General features: G+C 41.3%; 1 protein-coding gene and 1 pseudogene across 1 annotated transcript in view; one reads left to right on the forward strand and one right to left on the reverse strand.

Annotated features, from left to right (window-relative positions):
* Nucleotides 1-8,587, forward strand: part of BVES (blood vessel epicardial substance) — a 42,064-nt gene extending 33,477 nt beyond the window's left edge. The window contains exon 8 of the mRNA XM_037843376.1: nucleotides 4,764-8,587. Coding sequence (XP_037699304.1) covers nucleotides 4,764-4,888 — 125 coding nt within the window. The 3' untranslated portion in view covers nucleotides 4,889-8,587. The remainder of the gene's footprint in view (nucleotides 1-4,763) is intronic.
* Nucleotides 8,588-15,021: 6,434 nt separating this feature from the next.
* LOC119540552 lies at nucleotides 15,022-17,518 on the reverse strand (annotated as a pseudogene).
* Between the last annotated feature and the right edge of the window lie 1,573 nt (nucleotides 17,519-19,091).

Here is a 19,091-nt window from a genome sequence, read left to right on the forward strand (position 1 = left end):
AGTCCAATGTCTCCAATTGATCTCAATCTCATGTTTTCTTTTGCACTATATTATTGATTATAAATTAAATTGCCTTCATCAGAAACCTCGTGCTCTCTTCACAATCTCCTCATTTAAGTTCATTTTTGACTCTTCCATTTTGAAAAAAATAAAAACAAGGCAAATCTATTGTGTATGCCTTTTCTCACAAGTGCTAACTCTCCAGATCGTCCCTTGACAAACTGAAAGTGCACCTATCATGGCCTCACATTCACCTCATTCTTTGACTCACAAAAATCAAGGCTGGTGTCCTCACTAATCACTAACGATCTACCCATAAATAAATACTTTCTTGGAACAAAATTATTGGACCACAGTATCCTTTTTAGGACTTCCTTTTTCCTTTCTTTTTCTGATATCACATTTCCTGATTGTATTCAAACTACTCTAGACACTTCTCCATGTCTGCGGCAAAGAACTCCTCCAAGAACACTATTAGAACATCTTGAAACTAAATCCTAACCCCCTTCTCTCCTCATCTGATGTGCTGTACTGGTCTGTTCTCACATATATTCAATTACATTAATTTCTTCCATTGACATTTCTAAACCGAAAGTCAGAAAACGCTTTTCTGGATTCAATTTCAGAGCTACCATGGCTACTTGCTTAATTGTGTGCACCTAAAATGAAATACATCACAAGATATTATCTTCTTAATAGCCAAAATATATATATTACTCCTCCCCCATCTCTAATCTTTGTTAAATTCTGCAACAGGCATTCAGTGATTCATCTTTTTTTTTTATTTTGAAATAAATTCAAAGTTATAGGAACAGTTGCAAAAACAATACTAACCCCATACACAGAATTTCATCATACCCTGACCCCCCTCCCGCGATAGCTCAATCCACCAACTTTAACATGCTGTCACATCGCTATTTCTTTCCCTCCCTCCCTCTCTGTCTATCATCCATCATCTATTGCTCTGTCTTCTGAACATATGAGAGCCAGCTGCACACATCCTTGAACATACACTATAATTCACATACACACTTCCCATGAACAAGAACATTTTTTTCTGCAATCCCATTAAGCGCAGCTAAGAAGTACAAGAGATTCAACAATGATACAAAGCTTACATTCTATATTTCCTTTTCCTTATGTCTCAACCATGTCCCTTTGAGCCACCTGTCCTCTATCCTCCAATCCCATCCAAGTTCATCCTTGGCATTCAATTGTCATCTATTTAGACTGTCTTTTTTTTTTTTTTTCAGTTGTGGAAACATCTATACAGCCTAAATCTTCCCATTCCACCCCTCCCTAGCCTTCCATTAGTGGGATTAATTACATTTAGAATGTTGTAATGTTCTTTCCCACCATCCATTACTAGAAATTTCCCTTTACCTCAAACAGCAACCCTACACTCCTTTCTGAACTCCCCATTGCCCCTTCCCCCATTTCTCTTAACCCAAACTCTACTTTTCATCTCTATGGTTATATTCTCTGATCATTTCTTTGTGTTTACTGTGGGGCTAAAATTAACCTCTTAAATCCGTATCAACCTTGTTTTTCTTTGATACCACCTTCACTTCAATAGGACCCATAAACTATGTTCCTATACTCCTCCATCCCCCCACCTTTATATAGTTGTCTAAAATTACATATTTTACATTGAGTTCAAAACCACTGATTTGTCATTAGAGTTTGTGTATTTTATATCATGTAGGAAGTAAATAGTGGAGTTACAGTTCAAAAATTATTGACTTCTATTTGTATTCCATTGTGGTTGGAGAATGTGCTTTGAGTATATTCAATTTTTTTTTTTTTTTAAGTTTCTTGAGGCTTGTTTTATGTCCCAGCTTATGGTCCCTTCTGGAGAAAGATCCGTGATCACTAGAGAAAAATGAGTGTCCTGGTGATTTGGGATGTAAGGTACTATATATGTCTGTTAAAATTCTCTATATCTCTTTCTCCTTTGTTTCTCTGTCGGTAGGGCTCCCTTTAGTATCTGAAGTAGGGCAGGTCTTTTATTGGCAAAGTCTCTCAGGATTTGTTTGTCTGTGAAAAATTTAAGCTCTCCCTCAAATTTGAAGGAGAGTTTTGCTGGATAAAGTATTCTTGGTTGGAAATTTTTCTCTCTCAGAATTTTAAATACGTCATGCCACTGCCTTCTCGCCTCCATGGTGGCCGCTGAGTAGTCACAACTTAGTCTTATGTTGTTTCCTTTGTATGTGGTGAATTGCTTTTCTCTTGCTGCTTTCAGAACTTGCTCCTTCTCTTCAGTATTTGAGAGTCTGATCAGAATATGTCTCGGAGTGGGTTTATTTGAATTTATTCTATTTGGAGTTCGCTGGGCATTTATGCTTTGTGTATTTATATTGTGTAGAAGGTTGGGGAAGTTTTCTCCAACAATTTCTTTGAATACTCTTTCTAGACCTTTACCCTTCTCTTCCCCTTCTGGGACACCAATGAGTCTTAAGTTTGGACGTTTTATTTTATCTATCGTATCCCTGAGATCCATTTAGATTTTTTCAATTTTTTTCTCCATTCTTTCTTTAGTTCTTTCATTTTCTGTTCTGTGAACTTCTAGGACACTGAGACGTTGTTCAGCTTCCTCTAGTCTTGTATTGTGAATATCCAGAGTCTTTTTAATTTGGCCAACAGTTTCTTTTATTTCCATAAGATCTTCTGTTTTTTTATTTACTCTTGCAATGTCTTCTTTATGCTCTTCTAGGGTCTTCTTTATGTCGCTTATATCCTGGGCCATGGTCTTCTTGATGTCCTTTAAATCCTTTGCCATGTTTTCATTCCTCGATTGTAGTTCTTTGATTAATTCTGCCAAGTACAGAGTCTCCTCTGATATCTTGATTTGTGTGTTTGGAGTTGGATTCTCCATATCATCTGGTTTTATCATATGCATTAAGATTTTCTGTTGTTTTTGGCCTCTTGGCATTTGCTTTGCTTGATAGGGTTCTTTCAAGTTGTAAAAAAAAAATACCTATCTAATTTTTCAGAAACACAGTTTGGTGGTGTACACTTTCTCTAACTAACTAGCAGATGGCATCTGTGAGTCACCTATACCCCTCAAGTCAGTTCTCCACCTTGTCCCCATGTTGTGTGGGGAAATGATTCTTGGGGGGTTCAATGGAGAACTCAGTTTGGGTGTGTTGCTGGAGCCGTCTGCCCTGAATGTGGGGCGTGTGTACGGGTGGCCAGGGAGGAAGGACAGCTTTAATACTCAAATCCCCCAGGCTCCCAGAGATTCAAGGCCGCCGCAAGAGTATAAGCCTTCATTTCATTTCAGCGCCAGACACTCTCTCTCACTGTCCCACAAACCACCGGACTTGGTGTAGCGTCCCTGGGTTCTCCAAGCGGGTACCCCCACCCAGCTGTGATCCTCCAGGAGCTCAGCCGAGGCAATGCCGTGCTATGTCAACAGTGCGCGCCATCCCTCAAGGGAAGCCCCAGGCCGCCGGGCCGTGCCGGGGCGCTTTCAGCCTGATGCAAAGATTGCCGAACAGGGCGTCTCAACACCCCCCTCCTCGCACAGTTCCTCCTTCCCAGCTCTGGGACAACTGGCGGGGCTCTGGGCTATGGGCACGGCCCCGGGCAGGAGTTTATCCAGCCCTCTGGGGAGCCAGCTGCTGGCCGTGGGGTTTCTTTCTGCTTCCAGCTCTCCCCTCCACTCCCCTGGCCTCGGGGGTATCTGCAGAGGGCTATCCTCCAGGCCAGACACCGAGAGGCCAGCCCAGCCCCCTCTTGCTGTGTTTTACTGCATGGTTCCCACTGTCACAACTGCAGCCGCTCCTGGGTCTTTCCCTTTTTTTTTTTTTTTAAAGAACCAGTCAGTCTCTAAACGCCAGCCCCTGGCTTCCCCACACCGCTGTGCAGCTGCGGGCCTTCCAGCCACCTTACTCACTTGTTTCAGAATGCAGACTCCCGGTTTCACCAAGTATACGGCCCCTGTAGAACTAGCAGAACTCGTTCAGCTGGCGCATCGCTGTAACCGGTATTCTGGGTCACTTTCTGGTTTTTATCTAGTGTTTTTCACGGAGGTGTTTTTTTGCCCTGTCTCACCTAGCCACCATCTTAGTTTCTCCTCTACTTTTACTTTTAAACAATATTCTCTTCTTCAGTCGTGGTGCACAGTACATGGTAGATGCTCAATAAGCATTAGGTGAATGCATGAAAGATTGGATGATTGAATGAATGAATGAATCATTCTTGGTTCCTTTGATTAAGTGGCATGCTAAAAGGTCTTGGGGATGCTCTCTTTCCCACTGTTACTTGGGATTATACTTCCCTCCCAAAAGCCTGGACTCCTGTCTCCTCTTCCTAGTATCAGTACAGGGACTAGCTGCACCAGTGGTGGCAAGAAATATTCTTTTACGTGGCATTACAGATGGTGCTAGTTTCCATAGTTTTAGACTAAAACTATTCTTCTGGAAAACCGGGAGTTACATCATCCTTTCAGGGTCAATATGAGACTCCAGTCATCATGTATGGTATTAATTTATGTAGGAATGTGCCTTCTGAATCCTAAAGGGACTGGGGCAGCCTACTGAAAACTGCCTCTGTTTGAAAAGCTCATATTACCCAAGCAAATGCAGTGGAATCAGTTCCACATCTGTTCTCACATTGAGAATCACTTCTTGACTTTCTTGTTTTATTGAAATATTGGACTGAAAATACAATGTTTAAGGAAACTGCATTCAATTGGCACATCACACCAGCATCAGGGAAGGTTTTCATTAAGTGGTTTTCCTTTTTGTGACTTTTGACAGATGTGTCATCCCCACACCAGCGAGCCTCCGCCAAGATGAAGCCAATAGAAGAAGGGGTGGAAGATGATGATGAGGTCTTTGAACCCGTGCCTCCAAACACACTTAAAGTGCATCAATTGGCTTGATCTGAGAGAGAATTCAAGCTGCCAAGATGGAAAGTGTCGAAGAGATCCTGAGAAATACCAGCACTTTTTCATGGCTTCCAGATTATTCTTTTTTAATACATCAGGACTGGTAGAGTATGAGGGCAAGAAAGTGAGGAAGTGTCAAAGATGGAAAGGTTATTTTACCTGTCCTTTTTATTGGTCAGCTTTTTAAATAATTGTTTTACTGAGCTTTCTGCCTAAACCTAGTTCTATTTTGAGATACATATTTTCACATTATTTTCTAGACGTATTATCATTTTAACTTAAATCTTTGCGTGCTCTCAGTGTAAATGCCTTTCACTTACTTTTCCAAATTGTGGTTCTTTTTCCTCACAGACATGTTGTTCACTGCCATGGCGATGGAGTCATTGGTTTGATAGATTTAACAAGTAGTGTAAGTTTGAAATTGAGGTTGAGGTAACATTAAAAGGCAGGGACTTTCAGGCTTTGTTCAGTTGACTTTTTTATGGGAAATTTTATGACTGGTGTTTATTTTCCTACTGCCAGATGCATTATTCTACTAGATCACCTTACTTATTTGGACACTGTGTAGATAGCTTGATAATGAACCAATCTCATCAAACATTACTCACATTACCTTTGTGTTAGGCCATTTATAAACTGGTCTGAAACCTGAAGCTGGAAAGATAACAAATGGAAGCAGTTCTAAGTTCAGCTAAAACTTCAGCTAAACTCGATTTACCTGTGATTTAGAGCCAACTTGTCCCACACACTCTGATGTGGGAAACATTTTACTTGGGATAGGGAGGATAGGAGAGTCAAAGCACTGAGCAAGTGTCCCGGGTATGAAGTAACTAAGAGATAATCTTCCTCCTTCTGTGTTCTGAAGTTTGTTTGTACCTCCAAAGGCATAGATGTCTCTTTAAAATATGTGCCAGATACTCAGTGCCAGAACTTTGAGTGTGAACACAGCTGAGGTGAGCAGATGGGTCATTCAGGGTATGCTTTGGGTGCCCAGTCTAGATACTGCTGTGAGGGCTTGATTCCAGATGTTGCTTCTCTCCTACAGTTGTGTTTTAGAAAATGGTGGTATTTGACACAGTTTTGCTCAGATCATCAATCCGGCTGGTCAGTGTGACTGGTACCCGGCTAGATTGAGCGGCCCGGCCGCTCAACTGAGTGAGGCCCATTGATTGGAGTTGCTATGTCATGCCCATTCACATTTATTTCATTTTGTCCACTAGAAACAAGCTTCACTTGGTTCCTTGTTAGGTGAAATAGCTAAGAAACTTCCAAATGATGTGATTTTCAGGTGACCTCAGCCAAAAGAAGCATTGCTTGCAGAGAGGTGATTTGTGGCAGAGAAGGTACAGAAATAAGCTAATATACTGTCACCTCAATTCCCTAAATCCATTTTTTCAGAGCTATTTATTTTAGTAATTTATCTTGAGTAAAATTTACATGCTAGGTCATTCATTGAGAAAATGTACACAGGATTGGGAATCCAGCTCCTGACATCTATTTCATATATTGGCATATTAACATCACAATAAGAAGCTGGATTTCAGTTTACTATCATAGTTGTCTCTTCATTTTGCTAAATTAAATATTTATTTGGGGGAAATGAAGCAAAGGTGATTTTGAAGCCTTGGCTTCAATACTGTAAAGTTATATTAGGTTGAACTATCTCTTTCTGTACCTGAGAGGATGTGTATAACTATACTGAAATAATGTTACCACTGCTTTTCTGTAACCATTGGAGTAAGGTCATGTAGCCCACCTAGTTCACGGATGCTAACGACTGATTTACAAAATCAGTCTATAGGGTAATTAGATAGTACATCCTTCCCAGATTTGTAGGTGAGTTTAGATTCCTCTAAGACCACGTTTTTTAATGTTCTATAAATCCACAGAACCTTGGAGTTATCTTGCTTTGTCCCATCTTCAGGCTTGTTTTACCTTGTAAGCCTTAGACAATGAGAGAGGGTCATTGCTAATGATCAGTTTGGGCATATTTGGGAGTTGTTCCCTGCAGCGCTGGGAACAAACATTTTTAAAAAGCACACGGCTAAAATTAGGTGATATAAAGTCAGTTCACTGTTTTTATTAAAATGTGCATGTGAGTGTATATAGAGGGGTACAGGTGTGTCTCAGTGAAGACTAATTTCAAGATTAGGAATCTTAAAAGAACCACTTTGCCTGAGCAAGAAACATGAAACTATTTTTAGATACACACCTGGAAGGGTTGTGGACAAAGAAACTCAGAAAAGGGGAAGCCTTTGAGTAGCCCTCCCACCTAGACTTGATAGCAAAGAAGCAGATAAGAAAACAGAAAACAGTTTAAATGTAAGCTCTCCAATGGATGACTTGAAATTAATTCATGCAGATGAACAAATATATCTTTGTGTAATGCATAAATACATAGATTTTTTTTAAAAACACGTTTACTGCCAAAGCTCCCAAATAAGATGCTTCCTGTGTTTTTTGCCATTCACTTAAGCTGTGTGATCAAGGTTCAAAATTATTCTCTTATAACCCAAAATCTACTACATCAAGTCAATTGTGAGACTCTGGAGTGGACCATTTATAATAGAATATGTGTGTCATTTATAATAGTTTAAAAGCCCTCATAAATATTTACATTTATAAAAATAATGGCACACTAAACAGATCCTTGATAATATTTGTATCTCTTAAATTAGTAATAACAGGTGCTATATAATTATTTTTAATTACCATTACCATCGACCTCCTTTGCTCTGTGGAACCTTTTCCATCTATTCCTATCCCTCAGTGTCACTTGGATCATCGGACACCTTTGTGACTTTTGTGCTTTGCTGCTGACACCATGCACACTAGGAGATGTCTCTTTATGTCTGGTTGTCCTCCAACATGTCTAAAGCCTTCCAGATTTTCTGATGTGGAGCTGTCCACTCCTGCCTCCCAGGTCCCATCATGGCCCCAAAGACAGGGTCCCTCGGATGCTGGAAAGTGGATGTAACCAGCACACTTCACCCTGTCCCAGTGCAGCCAGTGAATGACTTCAACCTCTGGAGAAGATTTCCTGCTAGTGTATGGCAGCTCCCAGCCAGGGCCTCGGGCCTGCATGTCAGTCCCTCCCTGCAGTGCTCAGTGCCCTCTTCCCTACAGACCCCAGGGCGAGGCTCCAAGAATCCAAATGATTTTTGTTTGTTTGTTTTTTCTCTACTTCTTTGGTCATTCCTAGAGCTGCTCCACAGAAACCTCAGACCCTGCCCAGCCTGGGTTTCCCCTTCCTCCCCTTTTCCCATGCCTGCTTTCCCAACCTCTTTTTCTAATTACCTCCAACTACAGTGATTAGAAATTCCCACCTAATCAACTCAAATACCCAAGGATTTGGAATGGACAGGTTGCTGTGTTGGGAATCCAGGGTTGAGGCTGTCAACACTGTTTCAGTTCTGCTTATCAGGTGACAAGGTTTTCCTCATTGACAGTCACCAGGTTTTGATTGTCATGGAACCCCCAAAATACCTGTGTATAGCAATATTTTGTAGGTGTCATAAGTTTAAGAAACCTGCATTTAAGTACTATTTACAGCTTTTTCTGTTATACTTACAACCTAGTTTTAAAGTACACAAGGATTTTATGAATGCTTTATATAGACATTATTTATAGGAACCTCATTCTTTTTAGGTGCCATTTACATGGACTTATAAAAAAGATACATTTTGTCTGAATAGAGCCTTATAGTTTAAAATATCTTCATGTATTGTCATTTGCTCAAATAAATTTCTTATTTAGAAAATATCCTTATGTTTTTATTTCTTTCCTCCTAAATAGAGTTGATTTTGCTGTAGCTCTACTCCAAGACTAGGGTTGGTTCAGTTACCTTCAGAGGTTATGGGGGTTGCTCTGGTTTAGGTAGCCTGAGCAGCTGCAGAGGCCATCCCTTGGTTGTTTCACTTTTTTTCAAAGGCCCTGGGTCTGCCATTTTGGCTGCCTTTGAACATGAAAAGAGGGACAGTAAGGAGATGAGGCAGTGTAGTGTTGACTGCAGCAGCCATGGGGAAGCCTTCATGGTCTCACTTTGGGGATATAAGGAATTCAACTTTTTATACCACTGTATCTAAACATTCCCTTTAGTTTCACAACATTCAGCAGTACAGGGAGCCACGTGAAGGAGGTAGAAAACCTCTCTTGGCTTTTCTGTGGTGGGCAAAAGGGTCCAGTCTTTCTGTTCTTGGAGAAACTCAGATTTTCTTCCATCATCTGCCCTAGGTGTTGGAACGGGAGCTTGATAGCCTATCTCTTGGCCTTTAGTAACAGGTCCTTGGCACCTAAGAGAGTTGATACACAGAGCAGGAGATGGTTTCCCCAACTCAGCCTCAAGACCCGATCCAGATAGAAGAGGAATCTAATACCCTAAAAGGAACTAGCTGTCTCTCAGTGAGCCCTGTCACCTAGGCCTGATGTCCAAGTTCTAAGTCCTGAACTTCTTTGTGTGACAGCTTTGGAAGAACTTCCCTTATATGAGCCCGTGCTATAAGATCTGACATTTCCATGTATGTCCATTTGGGGGTTTTCTGGGGACAGATTTGGCCATGATCCACTATAAGGTAAAGTTGATAGGATTTGGCTATGGTTTGTGGGAGCAGAGGTGGTAGTGAGGGAGAGGGGCATGTCCAAGATTTGTCTCACATTATTGCTGGTTGTCCTCTGGGTAGGGACATGGCAGAGCACCAGGTTTGAGTGAGAAGACTGAATACATTTTTGGGATAGCTGAGAGACGTCAAGTAGTCAGTTGGATAAATGAATCTGGAACTCAGTGGAGGGGTTTGGACTGGAGATACAGATTTCTTGAGTTGATGGTGGCACATGAAGCTGTGGGGGTGGCTGCGAGAGGAGGGAGGGAGAGAAGGTGAGGTCTAGGACTGAGTCTTGAGGAACACCAGTGCTAAATGGGCAGATGGGGTAGTCATCCTTCAAAAAGACTGAGAGGTGAATGGGGAGGTAGGAGGAAAACCAGGAAACTACAGTCATGGAAGCCAAAGGGAACATGTTTCAGGGAAGAGGATGACAGTGAAGAATGCTGCTGAGAGGCCACGTAATAGGAAGATGGAAAAATATCCATTGGATTGATGGGAAACGAGGTCATCAAAAACTGTTTTCATGGTATGGTGTATCCTGGAACTCAGTGTGCAGTGATGTGAAAATTCAACGGAAGTTGAAGTTTGATTGTGTAGGAGGGTGAGGAAGGTGGTACTCCTCAACCCCCTGCCCAAAAAAAGGGACAGAGTGTGGTTTCTTGTATGTGTTTGTGTTTGGTTTGTTTATTTGCTTTTAATGGAAGAAACCTGAGTATAGTAAAATGTTATTGTGAAAGATCCTCTTTGAGAGAGAGAGTGAATATAGAAGAGAGAAAGGAAAATCCACAGTATACGGTTCATATGACTGGGGGTGGGAGTGGGATGGAAATCCAAGAGCAGATGGAGGGATTTACCTTGGACACAGCAGACTGCCCTGCCCAGGAGGGACGGTGGGTGGGGCTCAGGGGCTGCTGGTGCAGAAGGGGAGTTTGACACCAAGCTCTCCTCTCCTTCCTGGAAAACTGGTGGCCTTTGCAGGCAGGTTCCTTCCATCCCACTCAGCCTAGGGCCACCCTGATCAGTGAGAAGGACAGACGCAGTCTCCTGCCAGTGGTGAGTGGGGCCTGAGGTCAGTTTGCCAATGAAAACTGCCAGCAGGTGAGCAGAGAATCCCAACAATTTAAACTTTCTTCAGGCTGGGAAAAACTATGCTAAACAATGATGTGGTCCACTACTACTCACTTTCCACCTTTTCAATCCTTTAATATATATTCTAATTCCATCATAAAACATGAGACAATGAGATAATAGAAAACAAGAAGAAAATGAAAAATAATCAAAATTCTATCATTCCCACCATCTAGAGATAAATGCCAATTTATTTTGCTGGCTTTCTTTTCGTTTACAAAAACAATGTTCATTTGGTTTTGTAACTTGCTTTATTTTATAAGTCACTGATATTTTCTCATACATTACATGCTTTCTAAAACCTCATGTTTAAGGCTATACAGCATATTCCACTGTATGAATGCACCACATTTATATAACTAATACCCTATTGCTGAATATTAAATTGTTTCCAGATACTCAGTTTTATAAATAATGCTGAAATGAATATTCTTGTTTCAAAATAAATCATTGGTGAAAATTCTGATTATATTTTAAAGATAAATTCCTGGAAGTGGAATTGCTGTGTCAAAGGATAAAGAAGCTTTAAAGGATTACTTTAAAAGATTCTTTCTTAGAACATCAGGGCATCTACAATTAAATTTACTTTCTCAATATCAACCAACCTATACCAGATAGAACAAATGGGAAAAAATTCTGCATACAGAGGATATGGTTTATCCCATAGCAACAAGGCAGTGGTTCTCAAAGGATGGTCCGCAGAACCCTGGGGGCTGCCGAGACCCTTTCAGGGAGCCAGTGAAGTCAAATCTACTTTCATAACACTAAGATATTATTCACCCTTTCCGCTGTGTTGATATTTGCACTGACCAGCTGGATAAAAGTGTTGGGGCCTTAGTAGCAAGGTGGTACCCCAGTCTGTACCAGTCATCATTGTATTCATCGCCACCACGTACTTGCAGTAAGAAAAATGCTAGTTTCACTCAAGAATGTTCTGGGTGAAGCGGTACAAGTCATTAATTTTATTAAATCTCAATTCCCAATAAAATGGGAAGTACATTTTTTTTTTTTTTTTTTTTTTTTTGGCATACCCAAATATAATGGCTTCCTTGAGGAAAAGAACTTGTGGATATTTTGGGGTTTTGTTTTGTTTACTTTTTGAACTAAACCAGCTGCTCTTTTCATGGAACATCAAAGTATGCCTGTCAATTGAGGGGGGGAGGTGACAACATTTGTTGGCAATGATAAAATTTGAGCTTTTGTGCAAAATTTAGAATTTTGGAAAACTTGTATCGACCACTGTGAGCTTGGCAGCTTCCTGATACATAAAGATTTTTCTTATAAGGAAACTGGTTATTTTTTTATTAGTGAATATGACTCTCTGATCTTTTATTTCGAAATGTTTCTACATAGCTCAGCAAGCCATTATTTTCTAAGTCCTCTATAGGTATTTTATTTTGTTGGCTATCCTTCATTTTATAAAAATGAAGCTCACTTACTTTTGTAACCTGCTTTTTTCAGTGCATATGCTGCAAAATCATGTATATATCCCAAGTATAAGCTAGGCAAATGTAATAGATCATTGAAATGGTTTCAGATTCCACACTGCAACTAACCTTTAAGAAACTATCACTTGTTGAGTTTTGGTGTAATATCAAAAATAGCCATAATTATCCCTAACAGCTATTGAAATACTCCTCCCCTTCCAACTACATATCTGTGTGAGGACAGATGTTTTCATGGACAGTCAACCAAAACATTATATTGCAAGAGACTGAATGCAGAAGCCAATAAGAGAATCCAGACTCTAAAAGGATTTCCAAAAACAATGCTGCTTTTTACTATTTTTTTGTTTTACTTTTGGAAAAGTTATTTTTCAAGAAAATATTATTCATGTTAACCACATAATGGATTTATTATTATTAAAGGAAGTGTCTCAGTTGTAATTTGTAATAGAGTAAATATTGATAAGTATCAAGCACATAGTTTTTAAGTCTGCTGAGGGGTCCTAAGACCAAAAAATTGGGGAATCGATGCCTTTCATCTTCTAAGTTATTTTTACAGTTTGAACTACATGAATTTGCCATTTTGAAGGCCAGCTTCATCGAACACGAGGAATGTCATTCAGTCCAACCTAAATACAATGATTTCCCCCACCGCCCGCCGCAAGCCGCTCTCGCCAGAAGGCTGAGGTCACCTTTGCCGCGCTGTACCCGCTGCCCGCGCCTCCCTCCACTCCCTGCCGCCTCGGCTCACAGACGTCTCCCCGGGCGCCCCTCCCGGCGCCTGTGAACTCCGCGCTCTCCCCTGGTGTGTGCAATAGGGTCCCACCTTGTTTCTCTATCTCCGCCTTTCCAAATCGACCTTAGTCCCATTTGGAGTTGGAATACTCCAACTATCAGAGAATTCCGTTGGAAATGCCCTGGTGGGGCCTCCTTACCTGCACAGAAAAGCCTAAATGCTCAGCGTGGCCCCCAGGCCTTCCTACCTCCAATCACCTCCACCCCGGGTCCCGCAGGCACAGCGACCCTTTGCCCTTCTCTGAGCTCATCACACGCGAGCCCACCTCTGCCTGAAATGCCCACGCTACCCCTTCCAGTGGTGCCCCCGTGAGAAACTTCTATAGCCCCTATTGAAAGGACGCCCTCGGTGATGTCAGCTCTCTCCCCACTTCCGCCCTCTGCGCCGCAGGGTCATACCTGCCGCCTGGCCGGTGAGTAGCCTCCGTGGTCTGACTGGACACGCTCCTTCTCAAAAAGTGCCTTCACAGCATTTCAATTAATCAACATTTGAACAAGGTTGCTACTGTGAAAGTGGCAGGACTAGCACCACCATCCCTGCTTTAGATGGGAGGGACCGGAAGTGCAGAGAGGGCAAGCGGTTCAAGGTCACATTGCCCACACAAGCAGCAAGCAGGACCCAGTCCTGTGTTTGGTCTCTGCACTTTCCACATTTCCTGCTTACTACTCTGATATGATTTCATTTTAACCATGTTCTTATTCTACTCTTACTCTACACTTAGACCTTCTCATTCCACTCTTGGGCCATTTGCACTGTTCCAACATCATCTGCACCAGCTTCCTCTTGGTTGCTACACCCCTGGATACTGGGTATTAAACGCTACATCACTGTTCCTTATTATTTAGAAGGGGCAAATCTCTCTTCACTGACATTCAAGTTCTCCCAGCGTCTGATAGCTGGGTAAGTAGAAAATACTCAATATAATTCTTTAGCTGGAAAATGCTTAGTATAGTCTTCGATAGCCAATAGGAGAAAAAAAAACTGTTTATTAAGATCACTTCATTCAAGACCCTTGAGTTATTCTGACCATGAAAAGCCCTTGTTAGAATAACTTGCTGTTGTTCTAATCTCAACGACAAAAAAAACGTGCTCTCTGCTCCCAGGAACTTTCCCAGCATTGCCAACAGGACAAAACCATCATATGGTTTGGTAAACAACTGGCTTTCTGAAAAACAAACCTGAAAGAGGGGAGGACTTCAGGACTTCAGGATAACAAAAAGATGCTGACAAAACAGCTTTCTCTCTTTTATTTTATTTATTTATTTATTTTTCCTTTTTGCTTTCTTCTCGATTCTGGCCATTTCTTTGTCTGTTTTGGGCTTGAAAGTTTTTTCTTTCCTCCAGTTCCTTGTTGATGCATCTTCAATAAACTCACCTTCTCACCAAAGAAAGAGACTTGTTTCTCTGTTTGATGCAGTATCAGGTGGGCCTGACTACCTGGGACTGGGTTTTCTACCGGTAACACCTCTTTCTTCATCCTGTCTTGGGAGAATTTCACCTCTTTTCAGGTTTCAGCTCTTTCTATTTTTGACCTTACATTTGCTTGTTGCAGTGCCTGCTAGGCTGCTGTACTGAACATTGCTGGGCCAGCAGCCAGGGCCTTCTATGAGAAGGATGCTCCATGATTTGGGATTTTACGCTGTGACTCCTTGCATCATAGGCCAACAGAACCAAATGTGGATGGAACTAAGCTAAACCATGCCACACCTGAATAAATGGAAGACCCAAAACTCTGAAACAGCTCTTGTAGGAAGGAAGATGATGGGGAAATGATTATTGCCATTTAGTACTTTAACTGCAAATGATGAAAACTTAGAGCTGCTCATGTCTGCTGGTGGTTACATACAATTATGCCATTTGTGCAGACTGGCTGAGGTGAAATATATACTCCCTTGATGGAGCTCGGTCATGACACAGAACTCAAGCTCCACTACCCAGTGCACAAAACAGTACCACAGTCTATTCATCTGCTCTGAATTGATTTCTCTTAAAAGATCTTCCATCATCCTGGAGACCTAACTAATCTTTTCTAGCATGCTTCTCACAACTTTTGTTTTTCTCATCTGCTCTCTTTTAACTCTTCTCTTTATTATTATTGATATATATACATATCATTTGGTTGTCAATCCTTCATTGAAATATTTTCCTCTCTATTACTTAACCAGCTGGGCCTCCCTCTGCACCACTGCTGATTTCATCCATGACATCATGAGGGTGGCTGCGTCAACGTGCAGCCCAAAGTCTGGGCAGACCCCAGAATCTCTTTAATGGTTCCAGAGAGTTCTCTGACTAAAGATCGGTGCCGTATCTGTTGCTCATTGTTGACAATCCCATCAACAGTGGTGATTCCACTGTTCTTAATGTTTTTCTGCTTCTTTCCATCTCTGGCTGGTTCCTTGTGGGCTTTGATGACCAGGGCGGAAGCAGAAGGTACCTGCTCCATCGGGGCCTGTCTGTCCGAATGGCTGGTTTCACCATAACCCTTGGACCCTTCCAGTCACCAGTTGCCTTGGCGATGTCATTACCAACTTATTTTGGAGGCAGACCCAGAGGGCGATCTTGGGGACCAGGGAGGATGTGGCATCAGTGGGATGTCCCCCACTGGTGCACCTCAGGTACACGACTTTGATTTCTTGGAGTTAAACATGGGTGGCGTGGCAGAGGTAGCTGATATCCAAATGAACCGAGATGTAGGATGTCCAAAGGAAGTGGTGCCTTGGCCTCCTCTCAGCCAAAAGCCACAAATATCAGTAGTGGTATGTTTCACTAATAAAAATAATTACAATATAAAGTGATCTAGTAATAACAGTGATTATCTATTGAGTACCTACTATTTACAAGAGACTGACAGGCGGGACTTTAGAATGCATGAATTGATATTTTTACCACAATCCTACAAGGCAGTTGTTATGATCACCACTTTACAGATGAGGAAGCTGAGGTTCAAATGAATTGATTTTGCTGAGCCAACCTAGTTAGTTACAGAGAGATCCAGGCCAGATCCCTCAGCCTGGAGAGTGTCTGCTCACTCTCACTCTCTTCAAGCAGTGTCTATGAGGCTATGTAAAATGTTTTGGAGAGCAAGTGAAGAGTGCCCTCTAGTGGTATTAGGCAGCTACTGAAATGCAAACTACTCTTACAAAATATTTTTTTGCAGTTTATTATGACAGTAAGACTTCTCATACTTCACTTTAAAAATTTTTAATGTGATAAAATTTACAAAACATAAAGTCATTTTAACCATTTTAAGTGAACAATTCCTTGACATTACATAAAATTAACAACTCTGTGTAACTTTCACAACTGTTTACTCCCAGACAATTTTCATCATCCCAAAACAAAATTCATACTCATTTAGTAATAACTCCCCAATCCTCCCTCTCTGCCACAGTAACTGCTATTCTGCTTTCTGTCTCTATGAATTTGCTTATTTTAAAAGTGTTTCATTTAAGAGAAATCATATAATATCTGCCCTTTTGCTTCTGGCTTTCTTCAGTCAACATGATGTCTTCGAGGTTCTTCCATGTTGTAGCAGGTACCAGCACTTCACTTCTTTTTTCAACTGAATAATATTCCGTTGTATAGATATACACACTTTATCTATTCATCTGCAGATGGACACTTGGGTTCTTCCACATTTGGGCTACTGTGAGTAAAGCTGTGGTGACCATTACAGTACCTGATTTCAGTTCTTTGGGGTGTATACCTAGGAGTGGAATTGCCAGCTCATGTGGTAATTCTGTGTTTAACTTTCTGAGGAACCACCACACTGTCTTCCACAGTGGCTGCACAATTTTACCTTCCCACCAACAATGTATGGGGTTTCCTGTTTCTCCACATACTTAACAACACTGGTTTTTCTTCAGATTCTTAAAAATAGCCATCATAGTGGGTATGTGGTAGCTCGTAGTTTTAATTCTCCTTCTTTAATGGCTGATGATGCTGAGCATCTTTTCTTGTGCACTTTGGCCATTTGAATGTCTTCTGTGGAAAAATGTCTATTCAAATCCTTGGTCCATTTTTAAAATTAGGTGGTTTGTCTTATTGTTGCTGAGTTGTAGGAGTTCTTTTAAGATTCTGGTTATTAAACTCATCAGATATATAGTTTCCAAATATTTTCATTAGGTTGTCTTTTTCACTTTCTTGATAATGTCCTTTCAGCCACAAAAGTTTTTCATTTTGATGAAGTCCACTTTGCCTATTGTTTCTTTTGTTGCTTGTGCTTTTGGTATAAAGTCTAAAAATCCTTTGCCTATTACAAGATCCTGAAGATATCTCCCTATGTTTTTTTTAAAGGGGCTTCCCCTGCTTGCCACCTGGTTGCCACCCAGTCATAGGCCAGCAGAGGCCAGGAAGCTAAGGCAAGAAGGAGAAGGTTGGTAGGGCCAGGGGCAGTGGCTGCTGGAGAGGCGGGGAGGCAGTGAGTGATGGGAATGTACTTGAGCCAAAGCTCCAACCCCCCAGAGCATCTCCATGGTCCCATTGATCTTCACCTATAAGATACGAATTGAAAGGTAAAATTATTAAGGACTTCAAGCCAGTGTCCACAGAGCATTAAACCTCAGAGCAGGGTCACTCTGAGTGCCAACCCTAGGACAGTACAGGCTGCACATCCATGAAGCCTGCCTACGGATCTTATTCATGTCTTACCCATTGCTTCAATAATGTTCTTTATAGCATAAGAAAATTCTGGATCCTGCTCTGCATTCAGTTGTCAATCTCTATCATCTCCTTTAATCTACAGCATTCCTTAGTCTTTTTTGGGTTCATGACATTGACTTTCTGGAAGATTGCAGGTCAGCTGTTTTACAGAATGTTCCTCAATTGGGCTTGCCAGAGGTTTACTCGTGATTGTATTCATGTTATACATTTTGGGCAGGAATATGACAGAAAAGATGTTAAATTCTTCATTGTGTATCCTGTCAGGAGCCACATGATTTGGGTTTGTTTCGATACCAGTGATGTTAACTTTGATTACTTGATTAAGGTGGTATTTGCTAGGTTTCTCCACTATCAAGTTCCTATTTTCCCTTTTGTAATGAATGTAAGTATCTTTGTGGAAGACACCTTGAGACTGTGTAAATATCCTATTATTTCTCAAAACTTTATCCACTAGTTTTGCACCACTGATGATTCTGGTCTGAATCAATGATTACTTAATGGTTGCTAAATAATGATTTTCTATTTCTATCCCTTACCCTTCTCTACCTTTACTTAGCCTTTTTTGTCTTCCCAACTTTAGCTACAGTATGAGGGTTGGGTATTGTTTTAGTTTGCTAAAGCAGCCAAAATGCAATATACCAGAAATAGGCTGATTTTCAACAATGGGAATTTTTTAGCTTACAAGTTTACAGTTCTGAGACCATGAAAATGTCCAAGTCAAGGCATCATCAAGATGATCCCGGGCTCCTCTGTCAGGGGGCAAAGCACATGGCAATGGCTGCTCCTCTCTCCCTTCACTTCTGGACCTCGTGGCTTTGAGCTTCTAGCTTCCTCAGCTTTCTCTCTGAGCTTCTGTGCCTTTCTCTGAATTTCATCCTCTCATAAAGGACTCCAATAAGAAGATTAAGACCCACCTGGGGAATGCCTCAACTGAAATAACCAGATCAAAAGGTCCCACCCGCAGCAGGTTTATAGCCACAAGAATGGATTAGCTTTAAGAACCTACTTTTCTGGGACCATAAAGCCTCCAAGCCATCACAGGTATTGTGTCCTGTCTACTTTTCTGAGCCGAGGGCATGGTGGGGGTAGGAGGATAATCTTTGTTGGAGTTTTGGGGCTCTGCTCTCTCCTCTGGGTTTTGGTTAAATGTCTTGTGCCAGGGTTTACTCCAACCAGTTAGTGGAGCATCCTATTCCCAAGAGGGATTTACTCTTGAGCTTCAAGTTAGTGCGCCCATTCTGGGTAGAGCTTTGGACTCTGCATCCATTCAATAGAGTCAGCCCCTTCCCATCACCATCTCTCTACACTAGCAGTTTCTTCATCTTTGTGTGAAGAGGAAACAAAGTGCCTTTGTATGTTGGACCCTTTATTAATAGTTCAAGGAGGGAAATTGATCTCTCAGTCTTATCTCATGTATTTTATATTTTATCTCCAATTTTGCCACGTTTTAGTTCATTGCTTGAGAAAATGAGCTACTAGTAATTACATTCTCACTTCCCTTTCTACTTTTCTCCCAGTTCAGAAAGATAAAGTGAGTGTTTCTGGTGGTTTCTGTCATTTGTATT

Source organism: Choloepus didactylus, chromosome 7 (genome assembly GCF_015220235.1).
Source record: "Choloepus didactylus isolate mChoDid1 chromosome 7, mChoDid1.pri, whole genome shotgun sequence".
Taxonomy (NCBI): Eukaryota; Metazoa; Chordata; class Mammalia; order Pilosa; family Megalonychidae; genus Choloepus; species Choloepus didactylus.